This window comes from Heloderma suspectum, chromosome 3 (assembly GCF_057233095.1).
Source record: "Heloderma suspectum isolate Gila_16-S chromosome 3, 16-S_ref, whole genome shotgun sequence".
NCBI classification, from domain to species: Eukaryota; Metazoa; Chordata; class Lepidosauria; order Squamata; family Helodermatidae; genus Heloderma; species Heloderma suspectum.
In genome coordinates this window covers 320,271,731-320,292,048 of record NC_139460.1, presented here as the reverse complement: position 1 = coordinate 320,292,048, position 20,318 = coordinate 320,271,731, and the positions used below count along the sequence as shown (strand labels likewise).

The 20,318-nt window shown below is 51.3% G+C and overlaps 1 protein-coding gene and 1 non-coding gene across 7 annotated transcripts in view; both read left to right on the top strand.

Annotated features, from left to right (window-relative positions):
- EIF4G1 (eukaryotic translation initiation factor 4 gamma 1) overlaps nt 1-19,786 on the top strand; it is an 84,165-nt gene extending 64,379 nt beyond the window's left edge. For all 6 annotated transcript variants that reach the window (XM_084847645.1, XM_084847642.1, XM_084847643.1 and 3 more), the window contains 21 exons: nt 185-318; nt 653-772; nt 1,087-1,260; nt 3,574-3,771; nt 4,221-4,367; nt 5,401-5,637; nt 6,810-6,914; nt 7,828-7,984; nt 8,791-8,891; nt 9,556-9,658; nt 9,754-9,850; nt 10,400-10,650; nt 10,772-10,887; nt 13,037-13,209; nt 13,347-13,472; nt 13,550-13,631; nt 14,269-14,367; nt 14,537-14,671; nt 15,535-15,616; nt 16,734-16,874; nt 18,552-19,786. In XM_084847645.1, the coding sequence (XP_084703771.1) occupies nt 185-318; nt 653-772; nt 1,087-1,260; nt 3,574-3,771; nt 4,221-4,367; nt 5,401-5,637; nt 6,810-6,914; nt 7,828-7,984; nt 8,791-8,891; nt 9,556-9,658; nt 9,754-9,850; nt 10,400-10,650; nt 10,772-10,887; nt 13,037-13,209; nt 13,347-13,472; nt 13,550-13,631; nt 14,269-14,367; nt 14,537-14,671; nt 15,535-15,616; nt 16,734-16,874; nt 18,552-18,733 (2,960 nt within the window). In that variant the 3' untranslated portion in view covers nt 18,734-19,786. The remainder of the gene's footprint in view (nt 1-184; nt 319-652; nt 773-1,086; nt 1,261-3,573; nt 3,772-4,220; nt 4,368-5,400; nt 5,638-6,809; nt 6,915-7,827; nt 7,985-8,790; nt 8,892-9,555; nt 9,659-9,753; nt 9,851-10,399; nt 10,651-10,771; nt 10,888-13,036; nt 13,210-13,346; nt 13,473-13,549; nt 13,632-14,268; nt 14,368-14,536; nt 14,672-15,534; nt 15,617-16,733; nt 16,875-18,551) is intronic.
- Nucleotides 821-897, top strand: LOC146351620 (small nucleolar RNA SNORD66). Its single transcript, XR_014789744.1, has one exon. It is a non-coding gene; the product is annotated as a small nucleolar RNA SNORD66 (small nucleolar RNA).
- Nucleotides 19,787-20,318: the final 532 nt, after the last annotated feature.

The window sequence follows — 20,318 nt, the reverse complement described above, 5'->3', positions numbered from 1 at the left end:
AATTATGGACCCCTGGTGGTGCTTACAGTGCACAAGTTACTGCCCTGTGAATGAGGGAAGATGTTTTCTTTTCTTGCTGCTCTGGGGAGTGTCTAACCTTCTCCTGTCCTGGCCTGAGTGCAAACTGTGGCAAAAGAGGCAGTGCCCTTCAATTTGGTCCTCTCCATCTTCCTTCCCTTAACAGAACAGTGGAAGCCACTCAACCCAGAAGAGAAGAAGAGATACGACCGGGAGTTCCTGCTGGGTTTCCAATTCATCTTTGCTAGCATGCAGAAGCCCGAAGGGCTGCCCCATATCACTGAGGTGGTCCTAGAAAAGGTCAGTCCTCATTTCCAGTTGGATTCACCAGACGTCGGGTAGAAGCCTCTGTTGAATTTCTTCCGTGGTGTAGCCAGTGTAGCCCTACTCATGATCTTGGGACAGGGTTGGCATTGCCCAGTGGGGTGAGGGGAAGCATGGCAGCGTAGGATCCAAAGGGCAGAGGGAGATCTGGCAGTCTGCATGGCATTAGGCCTGTGATTATTTCCGAGAGGTAGAATTTTAGATCTGCTTAAAGGCAAGCGATCCCCGTGAAGATTGCCCCTGCTCAGCCTTGGGCTCTTCAAAACCTGTGCCTTTTGTGTTTTTCTCTCCCTGTCTCTTGACGTAACAGGTAAATAAAATGCCCCTGCGACCCCTGGATCCTGTGCGCCTGAACACCATGAATTGTGGACCAGACTTCACGCCCTCCTTCGCCAATCTGGGCCGCCCAGCCCCACCCAACCGTGGACCAGTACGTACCATCAACCCTTGTCTGTCTTCTATTCCCTGTTCTCTTTGGCTTCATGATGAACTCCTAGTTAGTGCCATCGTGTCTGGGCCACTGATGCTCTGTGATGGAACTGAGGATCTGAGCAGGCAGGTGAAGAAGCTTTCAGTTGGCTCCCCATCTGTTGGAGCCAAGCATGCCATGAAACAGGCTAGCATAGCACTCACAGCTATTCCTGAGCGCGTGATTAGGGGTGATGGGCTGGTCTTAGTGCATCTGGGAAGTGCTGACATCACTTCTGTGTCTCTCTCCCCCCCCCCCTCCCCCCGCCTCTACAGCCTGCAGGGCCAGGGCAACGCCGTTCTCAGCAAAGCCTGCGGAAGGAGACCCGGAAGATTATCTCCACCGTGTCTCTGAACGAAGATGTCAAGCTAAACAAGGCTGAGAAAGCCTGGAAGCCCAGCAGCAAGCGAGCGAGTGAACCAGAGGATCCTGAAAATGTAAAAACTCAGGTAGGGATTCATGTGACTGAGCAGAAAGCTTTTGTGAGTCAGGGGGGGGGGGGGGGCTGTTATGCTGCCAGCTTGAGCCATCCGGATTCAGCCTGGCCTTAGGTACAATAGTGTTTGCCCTTCTCCTGTCCAACAGTTTATAATTTAAAGACCAAGTGACTTATATACAAATAATGGATTTTAAAAATCCTCTTTCTAAATGGTATTAAGGACTAGGAAAATGCAGGCAAACAGTAGGTAATACCAGAGCCAGAGGGTGACAAGGAAACCAGCACAAGGTTCAGGTTATTGGCCTGAGGCCCCTGCCAGTTCCTTGTCAGCTCAGACACTTGCACCATCACCGTAGGGAGATGAAGGGAAAAGATAAAGAGAGGGCAACTCCACTTTTGCCACTGTGGAGGAGGTAGTATAGAGAAATGTGAGTGCTCCCCTCTGTCGCAGGATGCAAAAGCCCTGGTGCAGAAGCCGGGCTGTCTTATTTCCTTCTAGCCCGCTCAACCAACAAGGATGTCCAGCTGTGCCCATGCCTCATTGCTGAGAGATGGACAGCAGCTCTCCTGCTCCATGCCTCCTCCATTCTCAGCAGCAAGCGTGGCGTTGTTGTGCACCTCCCTTCCCCTCCCCTCTTCCCATGTTGGCAGGCTCAGTGCTGCTTATGTGAGGAGAGGAGGAGGCAGGCCTGGAGAGCCAGTTTGGGGTGGATGTGAAGAACCAGCCTCGCCACCTGCGCCGGTGCTGCGCATAGCCCTGCCCCACTTGTCTCTTGATCCTTCTGGAAGAGGGCTTACAGTGGTCCAGTTCAGACATAACCATAGCTTGGACACTGGGAGCGTGCTACAGATTCACATTCTCCCTCCCCTCTTGAGTGTGTGTTTCCTCCTTTCCTTCCATGGTTTTCTGTAACTGGACTTTAGTGTTTCCATCTGTGTTGGAGCCAACCGTAACTAGAACTAAAGAGGACCGATTGTTTGAAGCCATGGTTTGTACATGCCCAGTATGAACCATGATTTTAAACCCTGACTTGGAGGCAAACCTTGTTAGCTCTAACCATAGTTGGCCCCAATCCAAATGTAACCAGGGGTGCAGAGCCTCAGGCCCAGGGGCCAAATCTGGCTCTCCAGGGTCCCCCACCGACTAATCTTTTGGTGCTTTCCCAGCTTTTGTGCAGGTTTTCGCCGTTCTAAAAGGTTGAAGTGCCTCTCTTAAGGTGTCGTTACTGGCAGGAAGAGCTTTATGTCTCGGTGTTTTTTGTATTTTGGCCCTGAACCTTTTGCCTTTGATGCCACACCACTGGCACATGGCCCCCGAGCGCTCTTCCGAAATGGAATTTGGCCCTCAGGTTGAAAGAGGTTCTGCCCCCCTGCACTAAACCATGGTTGCAGCAAACTGTGGGCATTGTGTGTGTGTGTGATTCATGCCGAGGTTTGGAGATGGGATTTTACGTCAGAACCAGACCACTTTTCTTCTAAGTAGTGTATGAAAAGGGGAAGGGTGCGGAGAGAATCTTTAGCTTTCTTTCTAAGTACCTCACATTTGGGTGTTTTTTTTTTAATTTCTGAAGGAATGTTTTGCCCACAATTGCCTTGTTGCTGAAAGACAGCTGCTGGGGGGTGGGTGTTATTCAGTCACATTATATTTTGGCTCATCAACATCTTCATGTTGGTTATTGATATTTTTGGGACACGCCTGCTCCAGGCTGTAGCTGCCTCAAAGAAAGAGACTAATGTTTGCCCTTATTCTCTGGAGGCAGAAAAGCCTTTCCTTCCATCCTTCCCTCTCTACCGTTCCCCTGAGCTATCAGGACAGAATGTATTTTATGTGTGGAGGTCGACATTCCTGCTGAGACCCCACAGTGTTCCAACCTCCATCACCTCTTTTGAGGTGTAAAATGGTACTTTCAGAAGTGAGATTGAAAAAGCTTATCCTGAGATAAAAATGTGGGAGCCACAGAAGACCTAGTAGTGAATGATGTATTCTTTCCCTCGGCACCGAGAGATACCCCTAGAGAAGGGGAAGAGGTAGGCACTTTCCAGCCCACGTCACACAGACCCCTGTGGGTTGCAGAGGCTTGAATACGCCCATCCTGAACCGACGAAGACTGGTCTGATAACGCCACTCCTGGCTGGAGCTCTCCATTGCTGCCATTCTCATGTGGGCAGGGGCTGTTTGGAGCTGCTTGTCTCCTAGGCAGGTTTCTGAGCCCTTGTACATGCTGTGTCCACACCTTCAGAGGGTAGAAATGGAACGAGCAAGTAGGGGATTTGTACAGCAGACTCTTCTTGCCCATTGTGTCTTGGTGTACCCTTCCCACAGGAACTATTCCGGCGTGTGCGCAGCATTCTGAACAAGCTGACACCGCAGATGTTCCAGCAGCTGATGAAGCAGGTCACAGAGCTGTCCATCGACACAGAGGAGCGCCTCAAGGGGGTCATTGACCTCATCTTCGAGAAGGCCATCTCCGAGCCAAACTTCTCCGTTGCCTATGCCAACATGTGCCGTTGCCTTATGGGGGTAAGTGCTCCGGGTCCAATTTTTTTCCAGTTCTCTAGGGAGCAAAGGACCTTGGATCCCTTCATCCATGTTTCCTTGCAATATCTACTAGCAACTCTGTTTAAAGGACTGCAGAGCACTGACTCACCATCCAGACTTTTTTCTACCCCTGTTTTAGCTGAAACTGCCAGCCTGTTTTCAGAAATTCCTCTGCAACCATGAAGTCTAGAATGTTTTTTTTAAAAAATAAATAGAACACTGATTCTCAGGAACCTGGCTGAGTAACACTATTCTATGTTAGAGGGCTCATTCTATGCTTTGTGGATTCTAGATAGACAGACACTCAGGCTGGTATTGGTGTATTGGAAGCATAATTGGGAATTCTAGCCCACAGTGCTGGGGGGCAGGGGGTAAAGGTGAAGTAATCTGAAGCCTCTTCTCACTGTGATTTATGTCTGTTCCTTCTCTAGCTGAAAGTCCCCACTACTGACAAACCAACTGTGATGGTCAACTTTCGCAAGGTACTCCTGAACCGGTGCCAGAAAGAGTTTGAGAAAGACAAGGATGATGATGAGATTTTTGAGAAGAAGCAGAAGGAGATGGATGACACAGCTGGTGTGAGTTGTGTTTGAACCCCCCAGGGGGCTTTGGAGCTTGAGCTCAGTATTCTGGAAGGATCCAAGTATTTTATAATTCTCCCACTACTGGGTGGGAGGGAAAGTTAAGACTGTTCTAGCCTTTGTGAGAGAAATAAGTGGCTTTGGGGCTGGCTGTAGGGTAAAAGCCTGTCCTACTTCAAAGCCCTTGTCCCATTGGAGGAGGAATGGGATGTGGGTAGACATGGATGTAGTGATGGCCACCAATTTGGATGGCTTTAAAAGAGAGTTAGACAAATTCCTGGAGGAAAAGACTATCAATGGCTACTAATCCTGATGGCTATGTGCTACCTCCAGTATCAGGGGCAGTAAGCTTATGTGCACTAGTTACTGGGGAACATGGGCAGGAGGGTGCTCTTGCACTTATGTCCTGCTTGTGGGTTCCTGGTCAACAGCTGGCTGGCCACTGTGTGAACAGAATGCTGGACTGGATGGGCCCTTGGTCTGATCCAGCATGGCTCTTCTTATGTTCTTATGGAGGTGTCTTCATTGTTGGGAACCTTTTAAGTGTGGATGCCCAGTAGATAAATCGTGGCCTTGGCCCCTGTTCTTGGAAACAGCGGAGACTGTTGTGGGTCCTTATGTTTACCTCAGCCGAAAGTTGCTTTTCATACACGTGAATGACTAGGGATTAGTGAGAAATGGATTGGATTTACATTTTAATGCAAACTTCCGAAATCTGCACTTCCTGAACCTACACATGAACTGGAATGCAGGTTCAAAAACCCCAGTCAGCCACAAAGTTCATTAGGTGACCCTGAACCAGTCACCAGCTCTCATCCTAACCAACCCCACAGGGTCGTTGTGAAGCTAAACAATAGGGGAGGGAGAGAACATTATATGAAAGCTGGGATATGATTGGTTGTTGTTAATCATCATCATCATAAAAAAAAAAATTCTGGAATTAACAATGGTGAACTTGAAGCAAGATTTTTTTTAAAAAAGTGATTCCAGCTCAGATACCTGTTCCCTTCTACCCCTCTTCTCTCTGCAGCCTGAGGAGAGAGCTCGTCTGAAAGAAGAGTTGGATGAGGCCCGGGACAAGGCCCGGCGGCGCTCCCTGGGCAACATCAAGTTCATTGGGGAGCTCTTTAAGCTGAAGATGTTGACAGAAGCCATCATGCACGACTGTGTGGTGAAGCTGCTCAAGAACCACGATGAGGAATCGCTCGAGTGCTTATGCCGGCTTCTCACCACCATCGGCAAAGACCTGGACTTTGAAAAAGCCAAGGTATTCTTAAAGGAGAAACCACCCCTGAGGTTGAGAGGCATCAGATGTCCTTGTAGAAAAGACTGCATGTGGAAGTGCAGCTTTTGTAGCTTGGTGTTTAGCTTGGAACGCAGCCTACAGAAATAATGGAGCTGGGTTCGGTCTTCCCGCCCCCATATCTGCCAAGATACTGTCCTTGGGGCCCTTGCATCAGGGCCTGTCCCCTGTAGCTTCTTTAGAGTAGAGTTGGTGGCCCCTGAGCTGCGTCAGTTTTCTCAGCTTTCTCCCATCTAGCCCACCCCATGTTAGATTGGGAATGCAAACGTATCTATTGCACCACTTCATAACTTGCTGGATTCCCTTCCATTTCACAGAAGAGGCACCTGCAAGGTAAGTTGTGGTGCTGTGCCTTCTGCCCAGGGTGGCAGGAGCTGGCAGAGAGGCTTCGGTAATCAGAGGAACAGAGCTGGGCAATAGCTGCATGCCGCTTCTTCCTGTTGGGTGCTCCTCCTGAGATCAGATTGCCTCTCGCTTCCTGATCAGGAGGGGTGTCTGCAAGGCAAGAAACATTGTCCAGCTATTCCTGCTTTTACTCTGCTCCCCAGCTGAGCTTCAGTGGGAAGGAGGAGAATTGGGCACTGGGCTAGATCCTGCCACTCCTTGAACAGCTGGGCCAAGGAAAATCAATCTCTCTCTCTCTCTCTCTCTCTCTCTCTCACTCACACACACACACACACACACACACTTGCTCACACACGTGTGTGTGTGTGTGAGAGAGAGAGAGAGAGAATGAAATGGACCATCCCTGCTCTAGAGAAAGCTGCTACAGGAGAACTAGAGAATAATAATAAGCATTTGTTGTGTAAGGGGAGCCAAAGGTAGATGTCTTACAATCTTAAGAGATATTTTAGTTGTGTGTTTCTGTTGTTGTGTTTTGTTTTTCTTTCTTTTTTTAAAAAACAAACAATTATAATAAAAAGAAAGCTGCTACAGGGAAGATGCGCAGTGCCTGCTTATCCCCTTGAATCCCACCTTCTTTCCCATGAGCTTAGTCCTCATGGAAGTCCTTAAGGAACTTGCCTTGGTTGTTCCCAGCCCTCCTCACACCCACTGCACATGGCAGCTGCTCTGCTTGGGACTGCAGTGCTGCCTCTGGCCATTCTCACTTATTTTCCTTTTCTTCCCCCACCCAGCCTCGAATGGACCAGTACTTCAACCAGATGGAGAAGATAATTAAGGAGAAGAAAACATCCTCACGTATCCGCTTCATGCTGCAGGATGTGATTGACCTCAGACGGGTAAGGTGCAGACTGTAGCCTCCTATTGGCCCCTGGGCTAGATGAGAGCCCCGCCCCCATCCTGGGATAGGCCAGCCTGACTCCGGGTAAGGTGCAAGACCTGCCTTTCCCTCCCAGGGCTAGCTGAGTGGGACCGATGGCAGCGCAAGCCAACGATTCCTTTCCCATCCTGTTAGCCCCTTAGGCACTGTGCTAGCCTGTAGCCCTTGGCTTGTGCAGCTTCGGCAGTGGGCTGATAGCACCACGTGCAGCTAGATTTAATGCAGGAAGGTTCCCAGTGCTGACCCTTTCTGTGCCAAGCTGCTACAAGCTTGGTCACAACCTGGGAGATGGTGCTGGCCAGGAGCATGCGCAACCTTTCCCTGCTCATGATTGTGCCCAAGGGCAGCGCCCTAGAAATGTCGTGGCCTTTGGAGGACCCGGCTGCTTTGGAGATGGCATGTGAATGGCAAAATGCAGAGAGCCAGGCCGTTGGACATCTGAAAAGCGCTAGGTTGTGGGGCAGACAGCTGGCATAGGCTCTTACCAAGCAGTGCTGTGGTGCCTGGATAACTCGGGACCCGCTTCTATCCCACTCTCTGCTGTGACTTTTTGCTATTTCTCCACTCAACCATTTTTACTAGGCCATGTTCAGGGATTAAAAATAGTGTCACTGTCAGAACAGCCTGTTGTCTAATAGCCACAGCACACCAGGAATAAGGGATAGCAGACGGATGTGGGGGGAAGGTGTGTTCCGAGGCCAGGCCAAACAGCCACTGCGGAGGTCGGTTTGGGAAGGGAGGAGCCCAGAGGGAGCTGCTTGCAGCCCGGCCAGCGAAGAGTCTGTCTGTCTCTCTTCCCCTTTCGCCGTCATGCGGCTGAGCGCTCTGGGTGCTGTAACCTCTCTGCCCGCCTTCCCCTGTGCCTTCCACAGAACACCTGGGTGCCAAGGAGAGGGGACCAGGGCCCCAAGACCATTGACCAGATCCACAAGGAAGCGGAGATGGAGGAGCACCGCGAGCACATTAAAGTGCAGCAGCTGATGTCCAAGCAGGATAAGAGGAGAGGGCCTCCGGGCCCGTCATCCGCAGGTGAGCGGGAGGTCAGAGGAACCGGTCGCCATCCCCGTTTCCAGACCCGCCGTCGCCTTGTGTTTATTTATTTTTATTTATTTATGATATTTATATACTTCTCCATATCTAGAACGGATTTTGGAGTGGTGAATGCAAGAGATAAAACAGTAGCAGGATAAAAAGAGTAAAATACCAGATTAAAATTACACTATTTTAAAAAACAACACCAATAAATACCTGCATCACACACCTGCTAGAGGGAGGGCCGCTTGTGAAGTTCTTGAGTTGTGGCTGGTTGTGTGAGAGCGAGAAGCTACAATGCACCATTAACCTATGGAACTCTATTCCACAGGATGTGGTGGTGACCACTGTCCTAGCTGCCTTTCAAAGGGGATTAGACAAATTCACAAAGGATGGGTCTATAAATGGCCATTAGCCTTGATGACTCAGTGGGACCTCCCATCTTCAGAGGCCGAATACTACAGAATACCAGTTGTGGGCGGGGAAGGTTGTTGCCTTGGGGGCTTCCCAGAGGCATCTGGTTGGCCACTTGGGGAAACAGGGTGCTGGACTAGGTAGACCAACTGTCCGCAACCTGGTGCCCTCCAGATGTGTTGGATTGCAACTTGCGGGGCCATTGGCTGAGATAGACCATGGGAGTGATCTCTTCTGTTCTGGAGGAAGCACCAAGCAGTGAGATGGTCACTGCAGGCTGGCTGGCTCCAGCTGGAGTGGCAGCAGCACATTTGCCTAGCTATGCACATGGGTGGCTTGTACTCTTGGGTTGTTCCAAAGGAGAGGCCTTGACCTGGCTGCCTCCACAGGTGGGCGAGGGAGCCTCGTTTCAGATGACGGCTGGAACACCGTTCCCATCAGCAAGGGCAACAGACCAATTGACACCAGCAGGATCACCAAGATCACCAAGGTGAGCTACTGGAGGTGGGGGGAGATTAGGGGTTTCGTAGTCTCTGCTTTTGGTGACCCCCCCCCCCCTCTTCAGTTGCAGTGGAGGATAGACTGTCAGCTTGGCATAAGGTTGCCTGAGTCAGCAGAAAGCTGGATTCACACACATTTATCTCTGTGTCCTTGAATGCTGTTGGATGTTAACTAATACTGTGCCAAGGAAGCTCATTTCTATGCTGGGGACAGGAATCGACTTGGCATAATTCTGCTTCCAAAATCCAGTTTTTAAAAGAAAGTTTGAGTAGTTTTTAACATAAACAGGGAAGGGAAGGGATGAGGGAGGAATACACTGGAGATAAAGCAGGGGCTGGAGCTGAGAGAGAAGGTAGGGTGGGGAACTTTGAGAGGAGGAGGTGCAGATATGTAGAGCATTAATCCCCACATCCTGATGGTTGGGAGCCCTCTGCTTTTCTACAGACCTATGTGCATCATAACACCTTGTCACCATACTTCAAGGCTGTTATCTGTATTGTGAGGACTAGAAACATGGTGATCATTGTTCACATTCTCAATATGACATTCTGCGATGGTTAAGTAGAAGAATGGAGTGCTTCTTTCACAGCATGTTTCTTCTAACTAGCAAATGACCTGAGTCTCCCTTTCTGTCCTCTCTCTGCCCCCCCAAGCCTGGTTCAATCGACACCAACAACCAGCTCTTTGCGCCTGGTGGGCGGCTGAGCTGGGGGAAGGGCAGCAGCGGTGGTTCAGGCGCCAAGCCTGCTGAACCAGGTAAGGCGGCCGGTGTAATACAGGGTTTGGGAAGCGGGTGGTGGTCTTTCTGCAGATCGCCTGGTCCTCTAACCTGCTCTCCTTCCTTTGCCCAGCGTCTGAGTCCAGCCGACCGGCCACGAGTACCTTGAATCGCTTCTCAGCCTTACAACAGCCTGCAGACAGCCAGGATGCTCGGCGGGTGGTGCAAAGGTCAGTCCTCCTTCCCAGCCTGCGGGGAACAAAAAGATACTCTTGCTTCTCAGACCTGTTGGGAGAAGTGCTGCTAGGCCCCTCCTGCTGTTCCAAGCATGCTCTGGCATTGCCCTCACTCCTCTGGAGCAAACGGGAGCTGGTGGGCTTGAGGGGGGCTTTTTGCCGTGTGTGGCTGCCTCAATTGGAAGGGATGCAGGTGTTGGGCAGGGATACCAGAAGAGGGTCCATCAGTTACCCAGGCACTCGGGCAGTTGATGTCACCACTCCTGCTCTGAAAAAAGACCTAGTATACTAAGCTAGTATACTATACCAGTGCTCAGTATGAGGCTACCACTTGGTTCCCGCAGAGAGGGTCTTCCTCTGTGTTTCTGCTTTTCCTCTGTGTTAGTTTTGAGTAAGATCGTAGCAAGCTGGTAGCAAATGTGCCCTTCGGGCTTTTCTTGTGAGGACTCACACCCTTGCCTGTTGGGAGCCCTGGTGGTGATGTGTCACTTCTCCAGAGTCTGGCTTATGGTTGGGTGCTGGCTTGCGTGATCTCCCTAACAGAAACAGCAGCAGCCGCGACCGCTCTGAGAAGGGCAACGAGCGAGGAGACCGCTTGGAGCGTGAGCGGCCAGAGAGAGGGGAGCGCCTGGAGAGGCCAGAGCGGTCTGACCGAAACAGGACCCCCATCACCAAGCGCAGCTTCAGCAAAGAGATGGATGACAGGAGTCGGGAGCGGGAAAGGCAAGAAGTTCTGGAAACTGTGCGCAAAGTGGCCAGCATGACAGAGGAGCGGGACCGAAGCAGGGAGCCTGGTGAGTTGTGGGACAGATAGCATGCGATTGACCCCCTCCCATACTGGGCCAGGAGCAGCACTGATCTCTCTCTCTCTCTCTCCCCCTCCCCCTCCCCTTCTCCCCCTCTCCCTCTCTGCAGCAAAGCGTGAGCCAGTGGCCCCTGAGGCTCCTGCCAAACCTGCCTTGTCTGAGGAAGAGCTGGAGAAGAAAGCCAAGGCTATCATTGAGGAGTACCTGCACATCAACGACATGAAGGTTTGTGCCAGGGAGAAGTGGCAGAAGCTGAGCAGACCATGTGGGGATGGAAAGGCTTTTCATTGTGTTCAGGATTATTCATTTGCTGCTGCTGCAGAGACCACAGGGTTGGTGTCAGCTGAACAGGATCTGTATGGCACACTGGGATCTTGTTCAGTTTGTGGGGGTACAGAAGAGCAGGTTAGAATTCCTGCCCAGCTCACTGGGAGACCATGGATACTGACGGACCTTCTTATATGGAAACATGGTAAGGCTGTCAGCAGATTAAAGAGCCGTAGTTGACACATCATTTGCCTTTTGAATCGGTTTAGCTCAATAGTTTTCAAACAGTGTTCCTAGGAAAAACATAGGATTCCTGGAAGCTTAGCAATGGCTCCTTGATGAGAAAGTAGCTCGGGGTGGACAAACTGTCTTCAAGACGCTGCCATGTCGCTTGTTACTGTTCATCTCCTGTGATGCCCTGCCTTTGGGGCTGGGAGAGGGGGTTGCTGGGCATATAAGACTCGCTGCCCAGCATAACAGGGTCCACTGGTACCCTGTGAACGGAGAGTATGCCCTTGAGCATGCCCCAGAACCATCTGCAATGGGCAGTGATTCTACAGCCAGACATTTAAAAGATCTTCAGCCAACACCGTGGTGCAAATTACCAAGTTCTTGATACCTTTTGTATGTTCTCTCTTCATTCCCTACTAGTGTAAAGCCCATGTCACCATGGGCACTAGTAGTCCTGCTCCTTTCCTGCTTTTTTGCTACTCAGTCCCCTCACCACAGAAGGGCTAATGAATAATGGAAATGTGGCTCATGCATAATGATTCCCTCCTCCAAAATTTGCATGTGGCATGGCCCCAGGCCTTCCCTCGCGTACCCTGACTGGCCGCCTCTGTCCCCTAATCCCTCCCTGCTAGCAGCCATGGCCACACAGACTGGCTGAGCAGGGCTGTTGAGCTTTGAACTTATTCGAGCATTCGAAATTTTCTGCACATCTGCACTGCACAAGCTTCGGTTTATCGGTTTGGTAGATCTCGAGTAATAAGCCTCACACTACCATATTCTTACATGAGATTACAATAATAGAACTGGGGCTGGAGGTGGGCATGAGCTGCCCATGACTCAACCCCACAGGTTTAAAACTTGCCCTCACCCCTTCAATTGATTTAATGAGTGACCTGGTTCATACAATCACCACAGCCCACTGTGGCTTATTAGCTGCAGTGGGCTGTGGCGCCGAGTTCCCAATTCAAGCCCCCACCACTGCGGCTACTCGTGTTGTCCAAACCCGGCAAGGGTGGTTTGTTGGGGTGGCTGACAAACCACCCTACAACAGGCCATGGGTTCTGGGTGGTTTGTTGACCACCCCAACAAGCCACCCTCGCTGCGTTCGGATGACATAAGAAGCTGTGCCTGGTGAGGGTAATCATGCAAATCAGCTGGCACGTGCAGGGTGGCTAACAAGCCATTGTGGCTTATTAACCACTCTGTGATCATGGAAACTGGGCCAGTGTGTTAGTTGATGGATTTGCCAGCTAGATGGATGAAGGCTATTGACTGTTAATTGGAGAACTGTTGTGGTATGCCCATATGTAAAATGGGTTGCCCCTTTATAAGATGGTTTCAGTAATTTGGGAGTGCCATTGCAATAATAAATAAATACTTCCGCTAAAGGTGTTGCATTCTGTATGGCAGCCTTTAAGGCAGGGGCGGAGAGCCTCAGGCCCTGGGGCCAGTTCAGCCCTCCTGGGGTTGCAGTCCTGCCCTCTGGAGTTCCGATTTCCTTCAGCCACCGATTGGTGGTTCCCCAACTGCTTTTATGCAGTTTTTCCCCCATTCTGAAATGCCTTAGCTACCGGTAGTAGGAGCTCAAGCTTCAACGTGCTGTTATTTCTGGGTCCACCCCTTATGTCTTTGGTCCTGCCCCCTCTGACTTCAGCCCCGCCCCTCAATGGAATGTGGCCCTTAAGAGCTTCTTTGAAACTGAACCCGGCCCTTGGGCTGAAAAGGGTTTCCCACCCCTGCTTTAAGGAGGACAGCCTCCGTTTTGGGGTCCTCTGGACTTGCAGCTTTTGGTCAGCTTGTTTCCTAAAGTCATGGGACAGGCCGAGGGGCGTCCTTTTTGTGCTGAGCGCTCTCCCCTTCTGCCCGCTTTTCACAGGAAGCTCTGCAGTGCGTGCAGGAGCTGGACTGCCCCTCTCAGCTCTACATCTTCGTACGGAACGGCATTGAGTCCACGCTGGAGCGGAGCACCATTGCCCGCGAGCACATGGGGCTGCTGCTCTACCAGCTGGTCAAGGGAGGCAACCTTTCCAGGGAGCAGTACTACAAAGGGTAACAGAGCCTTGCCGGGTGACACCAGGAGGGCTTGGGAAGGGCAGCCTTGGTGGCACTGTCCTGCCCTGGGATGCCCAGGACCCCCTGAGCTAACTGCTTGGGAGATCCTAAAGTGCCCTGCCTTTCACCCACAGGCTGCATGAGATCCTGGAGATTGGTGAGGATATGGAGATTGATATTCCACACATATGGCTGTACCTGGCAGAGATCATAACTCCCATTCTGAAAGAAGACGGTATCCTCATGGAGGAGCTGTTCAGGTGAGACGGCATCCCATCCCCTTTCCGTTTGTGTGCCTCTATTCCAGTGCGTGACCTTCCCCCTGTACTTTTTTCAGGGAGATTGCCAAGCCCTTGGTGCCGATTGGCAAGGCCACGACTCTGCTGCTGGAGATCCTGGGCCTGCTTTGCAAAGGGATGGTAAGTCGCTGTCCTCTGGGGATCGGTCTAAGTGGGCAGCCCTGAAGTGTTGGGGGCAGGGGGTGACCATACAGTCGCACGTTGACTCTGCAGTGTTTCCTATTCTGGCTCACCTCATCTCTTGGTTCTAGGGGAGGCATGTTGAGGTTGGCCTTACCATGTTTGGCACTTTCTCAAAAAATATGAGCTCATGCCACCCTCCATCCCACCTACCCCCATTAGAGAAAGGGGGCTTGGAGCAGTTGGCTCTGATTGTCTGTCTCAAAGGGGGAAGATGCGGTGGTGGTCTGTTCTTGGTGGGGACTCTTCCCTAGATGGGGTGATGGAGGCATTCTGCCTTGTAGCTAGGCAGAAAGTAGTCTTGGTCTCCAGGAATGAAGAAACTTGTGCTTTTAGTGGGTGACGATCCCCTAGTTCTGTAGGCGGCGGCAAGTGAATCTACACCACATTTTGGGGGGTGTATACTTGCTGTGTTTGAAATGTATGCCTAAAAAATGCAAGGTATGAACATGGCAAGCACGAGTTTGCCATGTCTGTGCCAGAGGGGCTGCAGTTCCTTGAGTGTAAGCTTGGTGGTGAAACCAGTTTGCAGTTGTCTTTTGTGAAATGGCCCTAAGCTGGTCCCTGTTCTCTGTAGAGCCACAAGAAGGCAGGGACACTGTGGAGAGAAGGGGGCCTGAGCTGGAAGGAGTTCCTGCCTGAGGACCAAGACATCAACAAGTTCATCACAGAGCAGGTAAGCTGGATGAGCACAACGGGGCGGTTGGGGGCAGTGTCTCAAAGGCTTGCAGTTTGGCCCCAGTGCATCCTTGACTGACCCTGTGGTGCCTGTTTAAGCGGGGCTAGGTCCTGTCATTGCCTTTTGCCCTGATGAGCTCTCTTTCCCCTTCCATCCCCCTTTTCAGAAAGTGGAGTACACAATGGGTGACAGTTCAGATGCACCCAGCCGCAAGGAGCTCACCTCCGAAGAGCTGTGCAAGCAGCTAGACAAGCTATTGAAAGAGAATGCAGATAACCAAAGAATATACGACTGGATCGAGGTGAGGGGTTTTTTTTCGCCCAGGCAAATTAGGCAGATCAGGCTGTGTGAGATAGTGCAGAAAGCACCAAGAGGTGCTGAAGACATCAGTTGGAAGGGCAAGTTCTTGCGGCTTCAGCCTGTCTCCCTCTCCTCCACCTCAGAGCCAAGCAGGAGAGCTGGTCGTCATGGGGAAATGGCTGGAATCTGACCTTCTGCACAGTGTAATCAGCCTTTCAGATTAATGTGCAATTTACTAGCCACGCTAAGACCCCTTGTTGAAGGATCCCTGGAGCTGAGGGGTATGTTCTCTAGCTCCAAGTACTGGTCCCAGTGTCAGCTCGGGGGTAGCTGGACAGGGTTGCTGTTTCCTGGGGGTGTGGGAGTAGGTGGTACCAGGAGCTCCAGGGAGGGTTAGCTAGACACTGTAGCTTCCTGAAACTGAGTGGAGAGATGCTTCCATCAGCCATGGTAGGCTGGTGGGGAAGAGTTCCAGTCCAACTTGGCAACACACTCCCTGGATGTGACGCTTCACTGCTGGCCTGATGCTGAATGGCCTGCCCCATCCTGTAATATTCTGAGGAAGCTCTGCCCTACACCTCTAGCATTTTGCTCAGGGAAAGGAGTCATTGCCTCCCCATCTCCCTCTGCTGCTTAGATGAAGGGTGAGGCACAGCTGGCAAAAATCCAGGTACATCTCCCATCCTGAAGGCCTTCAGGACAAAGAGACAGCACCCCAACACAGGGCATCAGGTGAAGGTGGTGGTGGTGTAGCAATTTCCTGTGAAGGTGGAGTCCTGGCTGTTTTTTTGAATAGATTCCCAAACTCTTACTTAGGCCAGGAAGGGGAGCATTTCTGGTTCTTAGCATCTTCTCTTCCACTAGGCCAACCTGAGTGATCAGCAGATCTCATCCAATATGTTTGTCAGGGCCCTGATGACATCGGTGTGCCATTCAGCTGTTGTCTGTAAGTTTCATTTGCACATGCTGGGGGTATATATGCACGTGTGTTTGTGGGTGTGGGTCTGAGGGGGGGTGTCTTGTGCCACTGAGCTGGGTTGGGTTACTGGTTTGTCTGCTGAGAGCTGAGTCTGAATGCCTAATCAAATATCTGTCTGGACTTAATGTGTGTGGTATATACTGCTATTCCAGCCCACTACAGTCATATCTACTGGAAACGTAAATGCCAGCAGTGCTGGGAATCTCAGTTCCCTCCAGATGCTCACAAGAGTTACAAACAAGCTTGCCAGAGGGTTGGATGGGCCCAAGCCATCCCGGCCTCCTGTCATCTTTCCCATGCTGGCACTCCAAATCTAGCTGCCAGGTTGCTTTGTTTTTATTTGGAATACCACCCTTCCTCAAAGGAGCTCAGTGTGGCATACTGTTTTTCTCTGGCCCCCAATTTATCCTCTCAACAACCTTGTAAAGTAGGTTAGGCTTAGAGAAACTATTCTATATTGACCGAACTGGCCCAGGGTCATCCGTAGAATCATAGAATAGTAGGGTTGGAAGGGGCTTACAAGACCACCGTGTCCAACTCCCTGTTCTACCTTGAAGCCCAGTGTGTCTCAAGGTAGAATAGGCATTTGAACCCAGGGCTTCACTGTTGAAGACCATCTTTCTGTCCATTATACCATATTGGCTCTCCATGCATGCAGGAGTGAGGAGCATGTGGCCCTCAGTGGTGTTGGACTGCAACTCCCATCAGCCCTAGCCAGCATAGCCAGTGGTGAGGGCGGATGGCAGTTGCAGTCGAACAGGGTCTGGAGGGCTGCACGTTCCCTGTCCCTATGCAAAGGAAATGGCCGTCACGCGCCAGTGGAGACCACATGAGGCAGGGTGCTGTCAGCTACTGGTGACAGCAGTGGCGGCTCAGTGGGGCATCTGGGGAAGCTTTGGGCCAGCAGTTGAGGGATGGGACCAGCGGCAGTAGCAGGATCCCCTTGGAGCCTTCTCTTCTCCCGGATTTGGGCAAGGCAACAGACAGGGAGGGGACCCGCAGGTTGCTTACAGGCTCTCTGGAGCCGTGATGCGTGCAGTCTGTTGAGCAGCATTCTGCCTCCGCCTTTCCCCCGCCGCTGCAGTTGAGAATCCATACCGGATGGACAGCTTCGTGATAAAGAGCCGAGCCAAGCTGCTGCAGAAATACCTGAGCGATGAAGACAAGGAGCTGCAGGCGCTCTACGCTTTACAGGCCCTCGTGGTGAAGCTAGACCAGCCGGCAAGTAAGTGCTTGGTCCAAGAAAGTGACCCACAGCCCTACCAGGTGGAGGAGCCTTGTTACCGTCTTGTGCATTGCAGAGTTTTGATGAAGGGCGAGTGTCAGGGGGTTGTGCTGGGGAAGCCCAGTTGAGCAAGTCTGAGTTCGATTCCTACACACAGATGGGTGTGGTTGGGCTGCCTGTAATCCCAGAGATGTTGAGGGCAGAGGAGGTGAGCCAGTCGTGAATAGCAGTCCAGAGAGTGTCTGCAAGAGTCTGTGAGAGCTCGTGCATACTGGGCTGTGGTCAGGATACTTGCCTCCGCTCTTGTGCATACCACACTCTGAATCATAGAAGATTTTCCCCTGAGAAAATGAAGCTGCCAGTATTGTAATGCCTTTATGGTGTGTGGCCGCATTGGTAAACTACAGCAGTCTTCCCCAGCCTGGTGCTCTCCAGATGTGTTGGACTACAACTCCCATCATTCCCATACCTGCTGGTTCCATGTGCCTGGAATCTGCCTGAAATGATCAAGGCTTAAAACCTATATTTCAGAGACTGGTTTCCCACAAGAATGGACTTCTAAAAACTTTGTCAACTGATTATTCAGTATCTGATACTGAATAATCTAGGTAATTTAATTAGGTAATTCTAATTAATCTAGATAATTTAATTCGATGGACACATTTGATATGGTTATAGTAATAGATTTTTCCTCTAAAGACATTAAAGAACTCCCTTGTGAGGGTGTTTCAGATGTTCTGAACAAACACTCAAAAAAGCCCCTGTAGCTCCTGCCCCATTATCTCCCCCTGCCCCGAAGGCCCCAAACCTTATCTTGCCGACAGGTACCCCCAGTCCCTGGTGGAGCATGTGTTCCCGCCAGGGGCTGGGATTACAAATGTCAGAATCCCCAGTGGGAAATCGGTCCACATGTCATTTCCACTGGGGAAAAGGAAATGATGCATGGAGCATCAGTTTCACACTATGGATTCTCGGAAGTCTCAGAGAGACTTGCTTCTTTCCTCGTGCCTCAGAAAGCTGCTCTGGATAGGAGTAAGTAGCTTTGGGGTAGGGAGAACAATGGGTATAATTTCAGTGGGTATAATGAGACCTTTAGATGTCGAAGGGCAAGAATGATGAGAAAGGCAAGAGTATAGAGCAGCCTTTCCCAACCTGGTGGCCTCCAGACATGGCTGGCGTCAAGGGTAGGTATGGTTGGGCACCCACCAAGGGCCCACACTCTAGTAGGGGCCCATGTTCCCCTGGAGCTGCGCCTCCTCTTCGCCACAGAAACCTGCTTGTTCACCATCCTCTTAACTCTGTCCCAAACAACGGTGGTGAGAAGGAGGAGCAGGAGATGCCACTGCCTTCCTGCGCGCTGGCTCTCTGCCTGTCGGGCAAGCAAGTGGCGGCAAGGATGAGAAAGAGGAGGAGGAGCGAGAGCGGCTGGTGATGATGGTGGCGAGAAGGCGGACTTCCCGAGGGAGGGGGCCCATGGAGGGTGTCTTGCCCAAGGGCCCTCAGAAACCTGGAAGCCAGCACGGCCTCCATATGTGTTGGACGACAACTCCCAGCATCCCCCAGCCAGGCATGCTGGGAGTTGTAGTCCCACAGGTATGGAGAGCACCAGATGGAGGCTGATGCTGAAGACGGAGGGGTGTGTTTTCCTGCCGCATGACACCCTTTCCCCACTTCCAGATCTTCTCCGGATGTTCTTCGATGCCTTGTACGATGAGGACGTGGTCAAGGAGGAGGCCTTCTACAAGTGGGAGTCGAGCAAAGACACAGCTGAGCAGCAAGGCAAGGGCGTTGCCCTCAAGTCGGTCACAGCCTTTTACACTTGGTTGCGCGAAGCTGAGGACGAATCGGACAACAACTGAGCGCCCGCGTGGGGAGGGGGCGGGCTGAGCCTGCCTGGCCGCTCTGCCCCCTCTCCGGAGCCTTGGACTCCTTTGGGGGGCGGTGTGTGGGGAAGGATATGCAGGACTTTGAGTACCGCCATCCACACCTCCCCCCCAGGACTTCTTTTTCCTTTCTTTTCTTTTTCCTTTTTTTTTGGTTGGGATTTTTTGTTTTTTGTTTTAACAGCCTGTATTGGTTTGTGTCTGACGATAATAAATTGATGCTGAAGGAGGTAGGTGTTGCTGTGGGCACTCCGCTCAGCCCCCAGGCCAATGCCCCGGGCACCTGGATGATTTTAATGAGCGGGGGCCCAACTCTGGCAGGTGCAAAGCACCCGAAACACATGTCTGTGGAAGGGGGGTGGGGAGCCTGATGCCTCTGCTCCCCCCATCTCCCCCTCCCAGTTATTGCTGAAATATAGAGAGATTATATAAATATATATATAAAATATAAATATAGACTTATTAAATCTTTTGAGAGGATAGGACTTTGCTGTCCACAAACTTGCCCCCCTGTTCCCCACACCTCCACCCCATACCCCTTGGATCACCGCCTGGAATTACGCAAAACCTCTTGATGGATGTTTTTTTATTTTTCAAGAGAGAAAGAGAGAGAGAGAAAATCACTTCAAACATCCACCTTGCTGGGAGCTGCTGGAGTGGTGCTGGTGGAGGGATGGGTGGGGGGGTGCGTGCAGTTCTGGGGTCCCCTCCAGCCCCTCCAGCCAGTGCTGTGTTGGCTCCTTGAGCTTCCTGGCTTAACCTTGCCACACACTCCCTTCCCTCCATGCCCACACTGAGGCCACGGTTGTGTGATCTGCTTCGTCTGTGCTGGATGGTTCAAGGAGCTGCGCTTGTAGTTAAAAAGAGGAGGGGGAAACACAAACAAAAATGAAACAAGAATTCAATTACCGGTCACATGAATTTGTAAATATTTTTTTTCTTTATGGAGTATTTAATTGAAGATTCAAAAGCATCTTTTCACCGTAAACTGGAAATAAAAAAGAGAACATTGCTAAATAAAGGTGATGTGTTGCTACTGTTGCATCCCCGCCTCATGGTGGCAGGCCTGGCAGGAGAGAATAGGGTTCTATGCCCGGCTTCTACTACCTAAACTGTGGACAAGGAGGTTTCCATGAGCTTACTCATTCAGTGCCACTGGGGATGCCCTGCCAGACCTTTTTAAAAAAGGCGGAATGCTTTTTTTTGTCAAAACTCGGGGTCTTTGAGCAAGTCTGAAGAAATCATGGGGGGACAGATGAAGTTCTGCTGGGAGAGAGAGAGGGTGTTGCAAATGGGCCGGTACTGTGGGATGAATTCCACAGGTGTGTCTGACTTGCGTGAGGCGTGAAAACCAAGGCTTCTGAGAAGTTCCTTGCAAACTTTTAAAAAATGCAGGAAATGTGACCCTCCGGGAGGGCCCCTAGCTCAGTGGTAGGGCCCGTGCTTTGCACGTGGAGGGCCCAGGTTCACTGCAAGGCCTTAGCCTGACGCCCTGGAGAGCCACTGCTCAGATGTGACTGTGCTGGGCTCGATGGACAAGCAGTGCAGCAGCTGGTTTGAT